Genomic DNA, 15696 nt, shown 5'->3' with positions numbered 1-15696 from the left:
GTAAAATTATATATAAAAAAATTGATATAAATATTTGCAGTATTTTACAATTTTTTCTTGATTTAAAGACACTATTGATTAATGAAAGGCAAATAGGAAGGAAAATTTTTTTACTAAGTTTGAACTATTTAAAAAAAAGCTAGCAATAAATAAGAATAAATAAGAACTAATGATTTCGAAGCCATAAATTCCACCGCTATGTTTAAATAAGTGCATTTAAGGCATAGCGCAAAGGTTAGCGTACTTGCCTCAGAAGCTAGAAATCTGTTGTTCAACGCCACCTCTGGGCATGTTTTACAACATCGGTAAGAAAGAAGGCATAAACTTCCTTTCAAATCTCTTCTGCGGTGTTCTGTGATAAGACCGTAAGGACATCTTGGGGCCCCTAAAAGTAGAAAAAAAAAAAAAAAGTCTCACTCACCACAACCTTGCAAGGACACTTTTGACTTTATAAATCAATATATTAAAAATAAGGAAGGAGGAGGGGAGGGGGTAATCCATAAAAAGTACCATTTCTTAATAATAATTCAAAAAAAGGTCCTTAAAAACTAAAATTCACCTGACTGAATTGTGTCGAACACCCAACAAGCTGACTAAATTGGTCAAAAAACCACTATAACATAAAAATCACCTTCTTTGAGGGGATAAAATATCCCCTTCCCCACACACCCTCCTCCTAAAATTGTCTATGTATGCAATCTCCACACACAAAAAATTTTTGTTTCTTTAAAGCACTCCACAAAAATAATACACAATAAAACTTATTAATCTAAAAAAGACTTTATTCTTTGTATTTTTTATGAATACTTTACATCTTAGTAAAATATTCATAAAAAATACAAAGAGAGAAGTAAAAGCTAGAAATAAGTCATACACAAGCTCAAAAGACAAGCTCAAAAGACACGAAAAACATCTACTTTTGTCTTACAAAACTAATGTAAGTAAAAGTAACATATAACAACTTGAGCGTTTTATTGCTTTTTTAAAACAATGTGCGATTATTAAATTGACTATAAATATTTGACTAAAAGATGTGCTTTTTTGCTCGTGGATCTTTATTATTTTATATTTTTTGTTGAAATATCTAAAGAATACCCGAATACTACAATGATAACATACATATTTTTGAAACAAAGGAATTATTTTTATACAACTATATAATAACTATGAAGTTTATTACTATAAAAAATTTTTGAAAATTTCCCAGAAAATTTCCGGAAATTTCAACCCTAGCACTTTCCACCCTCTGATAGGATATGTGATACAATGGCTATAATACACTAATATTATAACTTACTGACAATAAATGTTTTTAATAAATTTTTTGTGCTTTAGCCTTCAAAAAATTTAATTTTAGATAAATGATAATAGTGTTTGCAGACAATCACATATTGGTTTTTAATTTTTTTTTTAATTTTCTGTTACTGATGAGCCGCAACTTCTTCAAATGTACTCTGCAATGTCGATACAGATATTAGGTCTTTTTGATGGATGTCCTATCCGTGTATACCATATACCATATTACCCAATTATGTACACAACAAATTATCTCATTTTTCAAAACGTTTTCTCACTTTTCAACTCCATGCTGAGTAAAAACATTACTGACAAAGAAACAGCCTTCTTACCATACCACACACCATTTTTCTACAATCTACCAAAAAAATGTGAGACAATACCTATCATTCAATTTTTAACTAAAGTTGAAAAATGAATTGAAATATCTCTAAAATTGTTCATGCATTCTTGTCTTCATAAAATCTAACAATAATAATAAAAAAAACATTAATACTTCACATAAAGCTGATAGATAGGTTATTTCCACCTTGTTTATTATGTTTTGCAAAATCTTTTATAGAAAAATATATAGATTTAAGAAAGAACAATTTGTACAACAATTTAAATCTAAATTAATCTAACACCTATAATTCAACAAGAACTTTTAAAACTTTTTATAAATCTATGTAGAAACCATAGAAACTTCATTTTAAAAAGATATTTTGAGTATTGAAAAAGATGTCTTTGTATTTTAAGATAAAACTAATAACTAATACAAATGAGAAAATTCGACGGAAATAATTCATTGAACAAAAAAAATTAGTTGTTGCTGACATATTTAATCCAGTGTAAAAATTGATTTTTTAACAAGCACTTTACAAGCAAAAAAATTGCATGCAATCTTCTTTCACAATTTTTGTGAAAGAAGATTGCAAGCGGCCATTTTTGTAGTACATTTTGCAAATGTACTACAAAAATTGTAGCTGGGTTTGTACTGTAACTTGTATATTGTAAAAAAAAAGAAGAAGAATGTATAATAAAACTTAATGGCGATAAAATTGTTGCAATATTAACAGCAATCAAACGAGAATTTTTTCAAAACACTTGACAAAAATATTATTATAAAATTTCATTAAATGTAAATTTAAAAAATCTTGGAATAGTGTTTTTTTTTAAGTATTTATCAAAAAAAGTTATAACAAATGGTTGAAACTTGCCCTGCTATTCCTAGGAATATATATCAACTTTGAAAAAAATATTTTTTTAAAACAAAAAGTAAATTAAACTTTAAAAATAAAAACAAATAACTGTTTGCTTTTTCTTTTCATATTCCTTTGCAAGTTTGCATTCTTCATCAGACCACTCAATTTCAGGCTTCTCCATGAAGCTTGGTTTTTGAATATCATAGTTAAGCTCCATTTCATAACTTGCTTCTAACCTTCCACCCATCATCACATCAAGAGCATGTCCACGGTTATTATCATTGTTTGTTGAACTTTTTTCTAAAATTTATTTGAAAAATCAAAGAAATAAATAAAAAATTATAAATATATTTAAAATTTTTTTAATTAAAAAATTATTTTAAAATTTTTTAAATTATAAATACATTTTAAATACTGCTCTTGATTACCTTTTTGTTTACTTAAAGTTTATTAAATATTTTTAAATGTAAATAAAACTAAATGGTAACATTCATATTTTATTTAAACATACCGCTATGCACAAAAGTTTAATCGAGATGGTAATTTTAATCAAACTTTTCAGGGTTTTTAACTAAAAAACTTTTCAGGGTTTTTGACTTTTCAGGGTTTTTAACTAAAAAAAATAAGGAAAATAAATTTAATTAATTTTTTTTATTTTCAAAAGAACAATCTATTAGCTATAAAATTACCATTAATAAGATAAGATAGTTAAAAAAAATAATTCAAAAAAATTTAATAAATAATTATATTTATTATAAAATGAGTTGCATAAAAGTTTAATCGAGTTAAGGTTTGGAATATAAAAAAATTTTAAAAAAAATACAAACTTAATATTTAAAGTGTCCACCTTTGGGTCAATAGCAAACAAGAACTCGTCTCTGCATTGATTCAAACAATTTCATGCACATCTCATGTGGCACTTTTAACCAGTACTCATTCAGAAGTTGCTTTAAGTGCTAAGTTAATTGAATTTGATGGTTTACCAATTGAGTGTTGATTCATGACCAAATATTTTCTATTGGGTTGATATCTAGTGGTCTAGGGCACCAAGGCAATATATTGATCTTCTTTGAGATAAACCAGTTTGTTATACTATGTGCTGTGTATCCTGGAGCCCCATCTTGCTGGAAGATGTATTGCTTCTGTCGTACAATTGCCTTATCAATGGAATCAAACGTGTTTCAAGCTTGTTTTTGTAAGTATATTGGTTGATACGGCCATTATACAGCTCACAAAAACCAAGATCTTTGTGGGAAAAAGATACCCACATGCCTACTGAGCCTCCATCACCTTGTTGTCTTGCTTGTAAATAGCGCTCCCAATAATTTTTAGTTGCAAATCTTTTAACGTATATTCTTCCTTTGCGGTTCACAGCCTGAAAATTTAACTTATCATTCCATATCACTTTTGCCCAACCTTCAACTGCCCAATGCAAACGTTCTTTGCACCATTTTTGTCTCTTATGTCGATCCAAGATTGACATGATAGGCTTTCTTATAGCAATGTAAGACCCAAGACCTTTTTTTGCTAATGTCCTTCTAACAAGTTCTTTGCTTACATTTCAATTAGAAAAGGATTTGTTGAATATTTGAGCTAACTTTTTGTTGCTAAGCCTAGGACTTTTTCTACTGATTCTAAAAATGCTACTTTTGTGTATCTTCCAGAAAAAGGCAGTGATCTTCCAGAACAAGGCATGCCAACGATGTTACCTGTTAGCTCCCAGGTTTTCTCTACTTTTTGCACGCAAAATTTAGAAACACCCAAAAGTTTACTAATTTCAAAGTCTTTAAGATTCTTTGATTTGACCAGTCCAATAATTTGCCATTTAATGCTCTCTGACACTGCTTTTCTATCCATTTGCGAATTGAAAAGCGAATTGAAATTTAAAATATTGCAGTTATTTATATTTACAATTTATAGTGGTAATTAAGTATAATAATTAGTTATCAAGTGTGAAAAATGTATAATTAATTAACTCAATTAAACTTTTATGTCATCAGTAAAATACATCATATAACATTTAATTAGTTTTACAGAAGTAGAGTAGTATGTGTAAATATTTTTTTTTTGTTTCTATTTTATCGATACAAACATAAATAGCAAAACACAAAAAAATAAACTTAAAATCTATATCAATTAAATTTTAATGTTTAAAAACACAGCTATAAAAAACTTCTCGATTAAACTTTTGTGCATAGCTGTACATTATTTTATATTAGAGGTGGTTTTCCATTAATTCCAATCAAACATTAGTTTATTTGTGCTTTGTCTTGATTACTAAATGCATATTTAGAGATTTGACCTTACAATTGCTTGACATTTAAAGCGCAAAAAAACACAGCACTAATATCTATTTTTTAGATTAAAAAATATCCACTTTAATTACATTTCATATACCGGGGAATTAGTTGCAGCATCTTAAACTGGAAATGGTTATTTACAAAAAAATCAACTTTATTTCCATTTTTTTTGCAGGTGAAATAAAAATACACTATACCTAGTTTTGATTTGTGATATTTCAGCTAATCGCTGTAGTACTTGTGTTAGTTTTAATAATGTTAAATCTACATTATTTTGAGTGGTATTTTGATATGGTTATTTTAAAATGTTTTACTTTTAAGATATAACATTAAATTGGTAAACATTGATTAGCTCTTGCAACAAAAAATTCTTAAATAACACTAAAATAAAACTAAATTTTGAAAGAAACTCTTCCAGCAGATAAAGCTTCATGTAATTGCTGTTTTAAAATGTTGAAGATACACTAAAACATTTTTTAATTTTTTAGAGTGTTATACATTTTTTGTAAAAATCTTATTTAAATGTTTTCATATTCAAAAAAAAAAAATTATTTACAACTCTATATCTCAACCTTAAACTTCATCAAAACTATTTTACGAAGTTCCTTTTTTTTCTTTAAAAAAATAATTCTATAATTATAGTTTCTTTTTTTCTTTTTTTTTTTTTTTAAAATTCTATGATTATATTTCTTTTTTTTTTTCAAAAAAATATTCTTTGATAGTTAGCCTTAAATGTAGGATAAAATCTCCTCTGTTACAATTAAATGAAGGATAAAATCTCCTCTGTAACAATTTAATGTAGGATAAAATCTCCTCTGTAACAATTAAATGAAGTATAAAATCTTCTCTGTAACAATTAATGAACTTTATACATACTTTTACATTAAGTTGTTGACATATTTAATACTGTGTAAAAAGTGTTTGATTTTTTAACGAGCATTTAAAAAGTCTAAAAAGCATCTAAAAAATTGCTTGCAATCTTTAAATATTGGTGGTAACAACTTATAACTTAATTACAAGTTATATAAAAAATTCAAATACAGTTTCTATATATAAATCTTTAATATACCCAAAAATTTTACACCCGAAAAAATTATAATCTTAATTTATGAAAGTTTTCAAGCTACTTTTTTTTATAAATCAACACGAAATGATTAGTAGTTATTTTTTTATTACTAAAAATCTAAAATTTTCTATTACACATGATCAACAACTATTGTTGCATCAAGTAAAGACGATATTTATAAAGATGATATGCTTTATTATACAATTTTGTTAAAAATATTAATTGTTATATTAAATTTAGTTTTTGGCAAGGATTGATGGAAACTTTTTCATACTGTAAATTTTTATAAAATTAAATTGAATGAAAAACATTTTAAAAAAATGTAATAAATAATTAACCTTCATCTTTTTTTCTTTTAATTTCAGATTTTATTCTTTCTTCTTTGCTTATATACTTGTTAACTGAAATTTCATTGTCGCGAACATCAAATATACGATCAGGTTCTTCATCACTATCAACTCCAACTTCAATAGTGTTTTCATTGAGATCTAGGTCTTTAAACACAGTTATTAAAATGTGATATTAACTATATGAAAAACGATATGCACGATATGTAACAATATGTAACAAAATGTGATGCTTGAAAAATTAACCAAACAGGTTAAGTAAAAGTATTATAATATATAGACCCTTTATACCCAGATCCCTTTATACCCAGATCAAACTGACTTTTTTTTCTAAGTAATACCATTTAGAGCTTTCTGAATTTTTGATTAAATTTTCTGTGATTTTAGTCATTATTGTGTATATATGCCAATGAAAACAAACAATGCATATAGTCAAGAAAGTTGATAAATTGGGTCAAATATTAGAAGCAAGATCACAAAAAAAAATTTAAATCAAAATTAAATTATGCACTCTTTTAAAAATTTAAAAATTAAATTATGCACTATTTTAAAAATATTACTATTTTGATTGCAAAAAAGACTAATAAAATTAAAACTCAACTTGGAAATTATCTTTCAATAAAAATTATAACAAGTATAAACAGGTTTTGCACTTAATGGCTTTTTGTTGTTGTTTTATGATGAAAAACCTCAAGAGCTTTGAAAAATATGTAAGCTTAAACACAAAAAAAAACAAGCCTCTTCATAAGCTATGTTGTAAAAGCTTTTTTAAAAACTACCTGAAAAAAAAGAGTAAAGAAGTATGTAAGTTACAGAAGATTTAAGGAAAGCCTTTTTTATATTCTTTTCTTTCTCTTGACTAAAACTTTTCATCAAGTAACTTGTCCACAAATTTGATCCTTATTTGTTTCATTCACATAGTGCTGTGTATGTAATAACGTTCTTCTTTTGAAGGGGGTGATATTGATGGGAGTTCAAGTCCTCCTCATTTGTACGCTTGTACAAATAATGTTATCATTACATTGTTGCTCGCATTGTTTGTATGCTCGTACAAATAATGTTTACATGATAAAAATATTACTTGTATGCAAAAAAAATGTTTAAATACTTTAATTTTTTTCCTCATTGGTATAGTAGTATAGTCTTATGGATGTAACAATTCTCTAATTTTGAGGCGTGGCTAACAGGGTTGCAGATCAGGGTTAGGGTTAGCATCATGGTTAAAATATTTTTGAGAAGTGCAGAGATAATTGTGAACTTGCTGAAAAAAATCAGGTCATAAGATAAAAACCAAAATGAAGCTAACTACTAACCAAAATGAAGCTATTACATGGGCCAGGTTTTTAGAAAAGACATTTTGCTATATGAAATTCAAGTTGCATTTCCCCAAAATCAGGCAGTTTCTTGTTCTGAGTGTAAAAATAGTCAAAGTAATCAATGGAATGGACTACATTTTTTACTTCTGAGTATTGTGGTTTTTGACCTCCTAGTTTTCTGATTCTGCAGTTTTTAGATTAATAGCTTTATAAGTTTTGATATTTTAGTCTTATTATCTTAATATTTATGTCATAGAAGTAACAAGTTGTTTAAAATACTATTTATGTCATAGAAGTAACAAGTTGTTTAAAATCATTGTTTTGAAAAAAGGCAAACTCAGATGTAAAAAACTCCACTAACAGACATTCCTTAAAATCAGTAAAAATATAATAGAAATTTTAAAATTAGAAATGCAATACGAATAGCACTTTGAGTTTATCAAAGTTAAATGTAATAATTTTTAGCTGTGTCATTTTAAACCTTATTTTATCTACATTGCATTATTTTTAACTTACACTTTTAAGGTCAACGAGACTATTGGCAGATGGTGGTATTAAAATCATGTTAAAACTATACGAGGTGTTTGGATACTTTAACTGTGGTGTCGGCATTAGCATTTTCTGACAGAGATCACTACATAGAAATAGTAAAAGTTATCTAATTAACCCAAAGGGAGGTCCAAAATGATGTAAGATTGGATAGAATCAAAGCTGAAATCCTTCTGAAAGCAATTTTTGTAGATTTTGAGCTTATATTTTATCAGAATCTGGTTAATTTTTGATATTGCCGAGTGCCAACAGATGAGACTCCCTCAGACTTTTTAGATGCACTGTAAAATTGTAAAACCTTTCAAAGTTGCTAACAACTCATCAGAACTCACAGCAAAATTACAAATCTATTGACCATAGTTTAAGAAATTTATTTCTCAAAACAAGATATACATTTCTTGTTTTAAAAAATAAATTACTAGGAGGAAATATGCTTCTTGAAACAAGAAATGTATTTCTTATTTTAGAAATAAATTGCAAGTTTTCTTAAAACAAGAAATGCATTTCTTGTTTTAAGAAAAATATTATTTAGTAAGAAATTCATTTTGTTGTGGTTACAGTAAAATTTTAGAGCATGTGATGAGCTTGGAGAAGCTTAAGAAGCTACTTCAAATAGAGTTCTTGTAAAAACCATTAAAAAAGAAAAAGACTAGTTACAAAGAGGTAGCTACCTCACTAATATTTTTTTTTAAAAACTCTTATTTAGGTGACCCAAGAAGTCCTTACGGTTGTATCACAGAGCACTGCAGATGAGCATTTAATCAGAAGTTCATTCCTTCTTCCTAACCAATGTCGCTAAAATTGCCCAGAGGTGGGATTTGAACCACAGATTCTTTGTTTCTGAGGCAAGTGCGCTACCAATGCGCCATGGCTGCTCTAATTGGTTATCAGTATCTAACTCATGGTAATCTATTGGTTATCAGTAAATAACTCAAAACACTTTGAATGGTTCTAATAATTTGAATTTTGATCCAATACCTAACAGTAAACTCTAAATCTTGAAATCATACTTTAAAATTATTTTGCAATATATTTTCTTGTAACATTTGTCTTTAGCTGGAAATTTATATTTGTCTTAAGCTAGAAATATATATATATATATATATATATATATATATATATATATATTTATATATATATATATATATATATATATATATATATATATATATATATATATATATATATATATATATATATATATATATACTCATATAAACTTAAAGCAAACATTAAGATGTGGTTACAATGTTTGCTTTAGAATCAAGAGATCTGTGGTTCAATACCTGCTCTAGCCTTTTTTGCGACATGAAGCAAGCAAATACTTTTAACAACAAAAAAAAAAAAAAAAAAAAATTTTTGCATACAAATTTCACCTCTATGCCACTCATTAGCCACTTCACATAAAAATTGGTTTTCAAAAAAAATTATGGGATCAGCTAATGTACAAGTATCAGCAATTTATAAAAACTATTAAATTGTTAGTGCAAGACTATCAAAATTCACTCCAGCAAAACAATAGCCTAAATAAATCTCCTAAAATATAATATACAGAAAATAGTTAAATGTTTATGTTGCTTACATTATATAATCTTTATATAAATATTAGACTCATAATTGCATAATTTATGAACAATTAAAATAAACATAATTAATTGTGTGATTATCAAGTGATTAATAAAACAGTACACTTATGTAAATAAATGCTAAACTCTACTTCAACCAATTGAACATGTAGTTTGGTAACTTCATGACTTTTATCAAAGTATTTTATTCAAAATACTTTTATATTACCTAAACTATCTAATAACACAAAAATAAAAAATTAATAGATTATAGAATTTTTTTAAAACTCTGACGTTAGTCAAACTATTATGGACGGATATTATTCTATTATTTTATAGGGTTTTGTAAAAAATCCTGGTTTTATTTTTTATAATGGTTTTTAATATACTTGATAATGAGGTTATAAAAATTCCCTCAAAATATAATAAAAATAAATAAATATATTTTTAACAAATAGAAATAATCTATAAAAAGAAGTTTTATTTTAAAATATTTATACAATTAAACTCTATTGAAGATGTCAACATTCATTATATATACATACATACATATATATATATATATATATATATATATATATATATATATATATATATATATATATATATATATATATATATATATATATATATATATATATATATATATATATATATATATATATATATATATTAGGGTGTATCATACTAATTTTTACAAAAACCCAGTATATAGAAAACTTGTGTACAACTAATTTAAAACTAAAACTAAGAAAAAATTTAAAAACATAATGTTAAGCTACCAGGAAGTGTGTTTTAAAATTGCATACTTATGGTATGTAATTTTCTTTTTTTTTTTTCTATATTTTTTCGTAACTAGCTTTGACCCTAACCACAGATACTGCTTTTCCTCCTCACATTTTTAAATGCAAGTAATTGTTTACACCCACTCACTTTAAAGATAACTAATGATGAAGCCCACATTAATTGCAACTAATAATTAATTAATTATTAGTTAAAAAATAAAAATTAATTAAATTCAAGATTTTACTTATTTAAAATTTATTTAACTTATGTTGAGATTTTATTTTACTTATGTTGAGACTTTATTTTACTTATGTCGAGACATAACAGATAAAAAATATACAACTAAAACTACTTTTACTTAAAGTATTTTACATAACATTATTTAATGAAAGTTCAATTACTACATAGTTAAAAAAAAAGCATCTGAAGAACTGCAACAAACAATCAGAATTCAGGAAGAAAGGTTTGAAATTGAATTTAGCAAAACACAGGAACTATTTAGTAATGAGTGTTGCATAGCTAATAGCAATACTGAACTTAATCTAATGTGTTGACAAAATGAAGTTCAGGAATGTTTACAAGGACAAAGGAATTATGAAAATATTTCCAACATAGCTTTAGCAAGCATATGATATGGTACAGGCTTATGGTAAACAGCTGCAATTGCGACAACAGCTTGGATAGATGCAGAGATAATTAAAGAAGACAATACCAAGTTAGTTATTGATCACAACAAGTCAAGTCAAGCAAGCTCAAGAAAAAACATTATACAGTATGTCAAGAGCCTATTGGTAACTATCCATTTCACACCTAAAAAAGTTCAAAAGCATATGAAACACGCTGAAGTAATTGCTCAGAATATATATGAATTTTGGATAAATATGGTGCTGATAGAAGCTTAAAGGCGATGGGTGGTGATTCTACCAGTGTTAACACAGGGTGGTCAGTTGGAGCAATACATTGGCTGAAAATGAAATTAGAAAGAAAGCTAAACTGGCTGGTTTGCGCACTCCATACAAATGAACTTTCTCTACGTCATCTGATGACAACTCTTGATGGAGAGACTCTGAGCAGCAACAAATGAAGAGGCAATAATGGAAAATTATTAAATGATATAACCGCTCTGGAAATTAATCCATCCTTTCAAAAAATTGATGTTGGAATTCCACTTATTACTCAAAAGGATGAAGTAATCAAAAATTTATCCTCCACTTAGTTTTACCGGTATAAACAGTCTCTGCCATTAGAAGTGGAAATATACCCGCAGACTTGGCTTTACTTGAAACTGGGCCAGTTAATCATTCCATATGGTTGACAACTGTCTACAAACTTTGCAGAGTTTGGGTCACAAAACAAGAGTTGGAAGGCAAAAAAAACCTTAAATTAATTATTAAGTTTGTTGTAGGAGTTTACATGCCTATGTGGTTTGAAATTAAAGTCAAACACAGGTTTACTGAAGGACCGAGACACATCTTTTACCAGATTAGCCTTCTGAAACATAAATCAAGTGAAGTAGTTGCAATTGTTATGCCAACAGTTCGATTTTCAGCATGATATGCTTTTACTGAGTCTGTCATACAGACCATGCTTGGCTCAGAGAATATAGAGGAAAGAAAGAATGATATAAAGATAATTGTGAAAATCAGAGGCCCTGGAGATAAAAAATTTTAAACTGGTAATAAAAATGTGAGAGCTAGAATGACTCTTAAGAAGTAAAACAGATTATATTTCAGCCTATTGTGCTTTCAAAAAAAAATAGGTGCAGTAAAATATTTAGTTTTTTTTTTTTATCCATCTTAAAAAAGTGACAATATTTGCTCTTATTCATAATTGTTTATTTGTTTATATGCTAATTTGAATATTTTCATAAAAGGTTGCATAAAATTGCTTATGACCAGTTTAGCTACATTTGGAATTTATTTAAATACTTTGATAAGATCTAAAAGATATACAGAAATGGATTAAAAAGTAGAGAGGAAATAGAGTGGTTAATAATTATGAAGAATGGCTCCATGATCAATAACAGAAAAAAATCAAAAAGATTTAAAGCTTCAGGGATTTTTGTCAGAAGTATTCTGAAAACATTTATGACATAATGACAGCAGGCATTCCACTTCATACAGGATTCGGAAAGTTGAAAAAAAAAAAATATCTTTCCCATAGCTCCATTTAAAAATTTCATAAATATTGTTTGATATCTTGATCCTCCTTTATGAAATTGAAATTTATAGTCATTATAAGTCAAACAAAAACAAAAAACACTTTATAACAAATTGAGCAATGTTGAGCAAGAATTTTAATGTTATAGAACAGGGAAAGATGCAGAATGAATTTAAATGTATAACAGCTTATTTTTGTGTGCTTTTTTTATAGTCCGCCTTATAATAATTTATGTGCAGTAGTAGACTAGTGGTAATTTTTCTGGCTCACAATCAAGAGGTTTAAAGTCGAAAATCCACCCTAGGCCTCTGAAAGTACCACTCAAATTCACCCTAGGAAATCCAACTCTGGAAGTATCATCCTCAACCTGTTTCCCTGTAAAAAAAGAGTAACAGGTTAATAATAGAAAAATTATCAATTGAATAAAAATAACATTTTAAGGCATTCAATGAGTAAATTTTATGTCCAATGAAGCTATTATGTGTAAAAATGCTTTCTAATAATATATCAAAGCAAAATATGGTAGCCAACTGAAGTAGCAACCTTAAAAGATTAAAACAAAAGATTTAAAATAATTAGTCTTGCAAACATGAATTCATAAAGGAATATATTCATTCTTATAATGCATATTCTTTAATTTTTTAAATCAAAACAACTAAGTTATTAAAAAAAACAAATATTTAAAAAACCATCTTTTCATCAGTAACAACAGATATTTTCAGTAAGAAAGAAAAAACTGCTTCCCAAATATCCTAAAGAATTGGTATGTCTATTAAATTTGATCTAAAACCTGCTCAAACTTAGTTTGAATTTAATAAAGATATTAAATTGTGATTCTGCATTTATTTTTCTCATTCAACTTAATGGCACGTAAAAAATTTAAGACATTTTTTAACAAAAATGGAATTGTATCATTTCTAATTTCTTGTCCTGAAATATTTAGTAATTGACAGTAGCATAATTATAACTTTTACACAGTTATTTCAATAACATCTTGCACTGAAGAAAAATTGTGTAAAAATACTGTTAATGATAACTATGATAGTAATAACCTCTCCGCAGCTCAGAATGTATTCTATTATATTCCCATTACAATATCAGATTGATTGTTAATAAACTGAAGAATCAAGCTTCTGCTTATCATTTATACTACATAAAAATATAAAGCATTACATTAAACAAAAGTTAAACTTATGTCATGTTCCTAGAAGTTTATGTCATATACCAAGAAACTTATGACAAGTATCTAGAAATTTATGTCATGTACCTAGAAATTTATGCCATGTACATAGAAATTTATGTCATATACCTAGAAATTTATGTCATGTACATAGAAATATATGTCATATACCTAGAAATTTATGTCCCGTACCTAGAAATTAAAAATAGTCTTAAAGTAGTTTTATGACATCTAAAGTTATGCAAATTTACTTTAAACTTTGGTAAAGAATTTTTAGAACAATACTTTGAAAAACTCCCCCATATGTCAAGAGAAAATAAAAATAATACCATAAAACCTAAACAAAAAAAAATCAACAACTCTATAAAACAAAGAGATTGGATACAAAAGCAAGAGATTGGATACCAAATCAATAAATTGGATATCAAATCAAAAAGTACTGGAATTAAATTTATTTAAATTTTTTTCTTAAAAGAATTGAGAAAAATTTACCTTTAATAATCTTTTTCATTCGTGTACATCTTTCATTTATGCGCTTTATTTCTTGAACCTTCATATTCCACATTTCATTAAATTGTTTATTAAACTTTTCTTTAATTTTGTAGACACAATCCTTAAAAACAGAAAAACTATGTAAATGAATAATTTTATAAAAAAAAAAAAAAAACTTTTATTATTAATGATAAAAACAATAATTTGTACATAAGTATTACCTTAAGTTTAAAGTATAACCTTAAGTAAAAAAAGAATAAAAAAAGTCCTAACTCCTAAAATTGTAATGATATTTTATTCATAGATCTATTTTTAACATATTTATATAATAAAGATTTTAAATAGAAAAGAAATTCTTTGTATAGTTACAATGATTATAACAGCTTTAATCGTGTAAAGGATGATGATAAAGTTTTTTTAAAAGTTCCAAAATTTGTAGACTTCATATTTTTAGGGATAGAAATAAAGTTAGAGTATCTTTTTCTTTTCTACGAGGAAAATACAATATTATAAAGTTTTTAATTGATTTTTACCAGCAATACACAAAACTATAAAATATTCTTAATTAAGGGAAGTAAATACCACAATGAGGAGGAAAATTTTACACTATCTTAATTTTCAATCCACCATTAACTTAGCTTTTCATGCATTTGAACTTTATCAACCTTTTTGAAGATTATAAAGTAAAAACTTTTTGCATTCTTATGGTAACATGGTAGTATATAATAAAAAACTTTTCCATTATCTGTCAACAGTTTAACATATTACAATTTAAAATAATTCTCAGCAATATCTAAAAGGTTATTTATAAAAATCATATTAATAACAATGGTTCCTAAAATCATACTTTGTGGCACCCCACCTAATGTAAATAAACAAAAAAAAATTTATCTTATAAACCATTAAAACCTTTCAATTTTGATACAAAAATTCAATTTTATGAACCAATTTTATTACTTATCACAAGTAATATTATTTTTTTTTCCATAAATTTATTTGATCATTTTCTCTATAGTGAAAACTTGTTTAGTCATCTTTTGAACAAATTTTTCGATAAAGACTACTTAGTACTTAGGACCTATATTTTATGAACCTATACTTATATATGATAACTTTAAACTTAAAACATTTAATTGTAAGCAGAGTAATACATGTATTAACGCATGAAACATGTGACACTGCGTACAATAAAGTGTGTGATTATCTACAAAAAGAAACATGTGATTAAACAAAACAAAAAACTATTAACATAATTAAATACAAAAAAATAAAAAATTTGAACAAACCTTTAGCAAAATAATTTGTTCCTTTTTCTGAACTTTGGTAGCAAGTGAAAATTGACTTAAAAGAAATTCGTTATGAGTAAATAAACTTGCAAGACTACCACAAGTTGAAAAATAATTATTGTCTGCATCATTGTTATTTTCCAAAAGATTGTCTATAAATAAAGTCACA

At 26.2% G+C, this 15696-nt stretch overlaps 1 protein-coding gene across 3 annotated transcripts in view; it reads right to left on the bottom strand.

Moving 5' to 3' along the window:
* LOC100214557 (cilia- and flagella-associated protein 43) overlaps positions 1 to 15696 on the bottom strand; it is a 79098-nt gene that overhangs the window by 21314 nt on the left and 42088 nt on the right. For all 3 annotated transcript variants that reach the window (XM_065793629.1, XM_065793632.1, XM_065793630.1), the window contains 4 exons: positions 15528 to 15679; positions 14242 to 14362; positions 6185 to 6340; positions 2587 to 2780 (listed from right to left, as the gene is read on the bottom strand). In XM_065793629.1, coding sequence (XP_065649701.1) covers positions 2587 to 2780; positions 6185 to 6340; positions 14242 to 14362; positions 15528 to 15679 — 623 coding nt within the window. The remainder of the gene's footprint in view (positions 1 to 2586; positions 2781 to 6184; positions 6341 to 14241; positions 14363 to 15527; positions 15680 to 15696) is intronic.

This window comes from Hydra vulgaris, chromosome 03, assembly GCF_038396675.1.
Source record: "Hydra vulgaris chromosome 03, alternate assembly HydraT2T_AEP".
Classification (NCBI taxonomy): domain Eukaryota; kingdom Metazoa; phylum Cnidaria; class Hydrozoa; order Anthoathecata; family Hydridae; genus Hydra; species Hydra vulgaris.
This window is presented reverse-complemented; position numbering and strand designations above follow the sequence as displayed.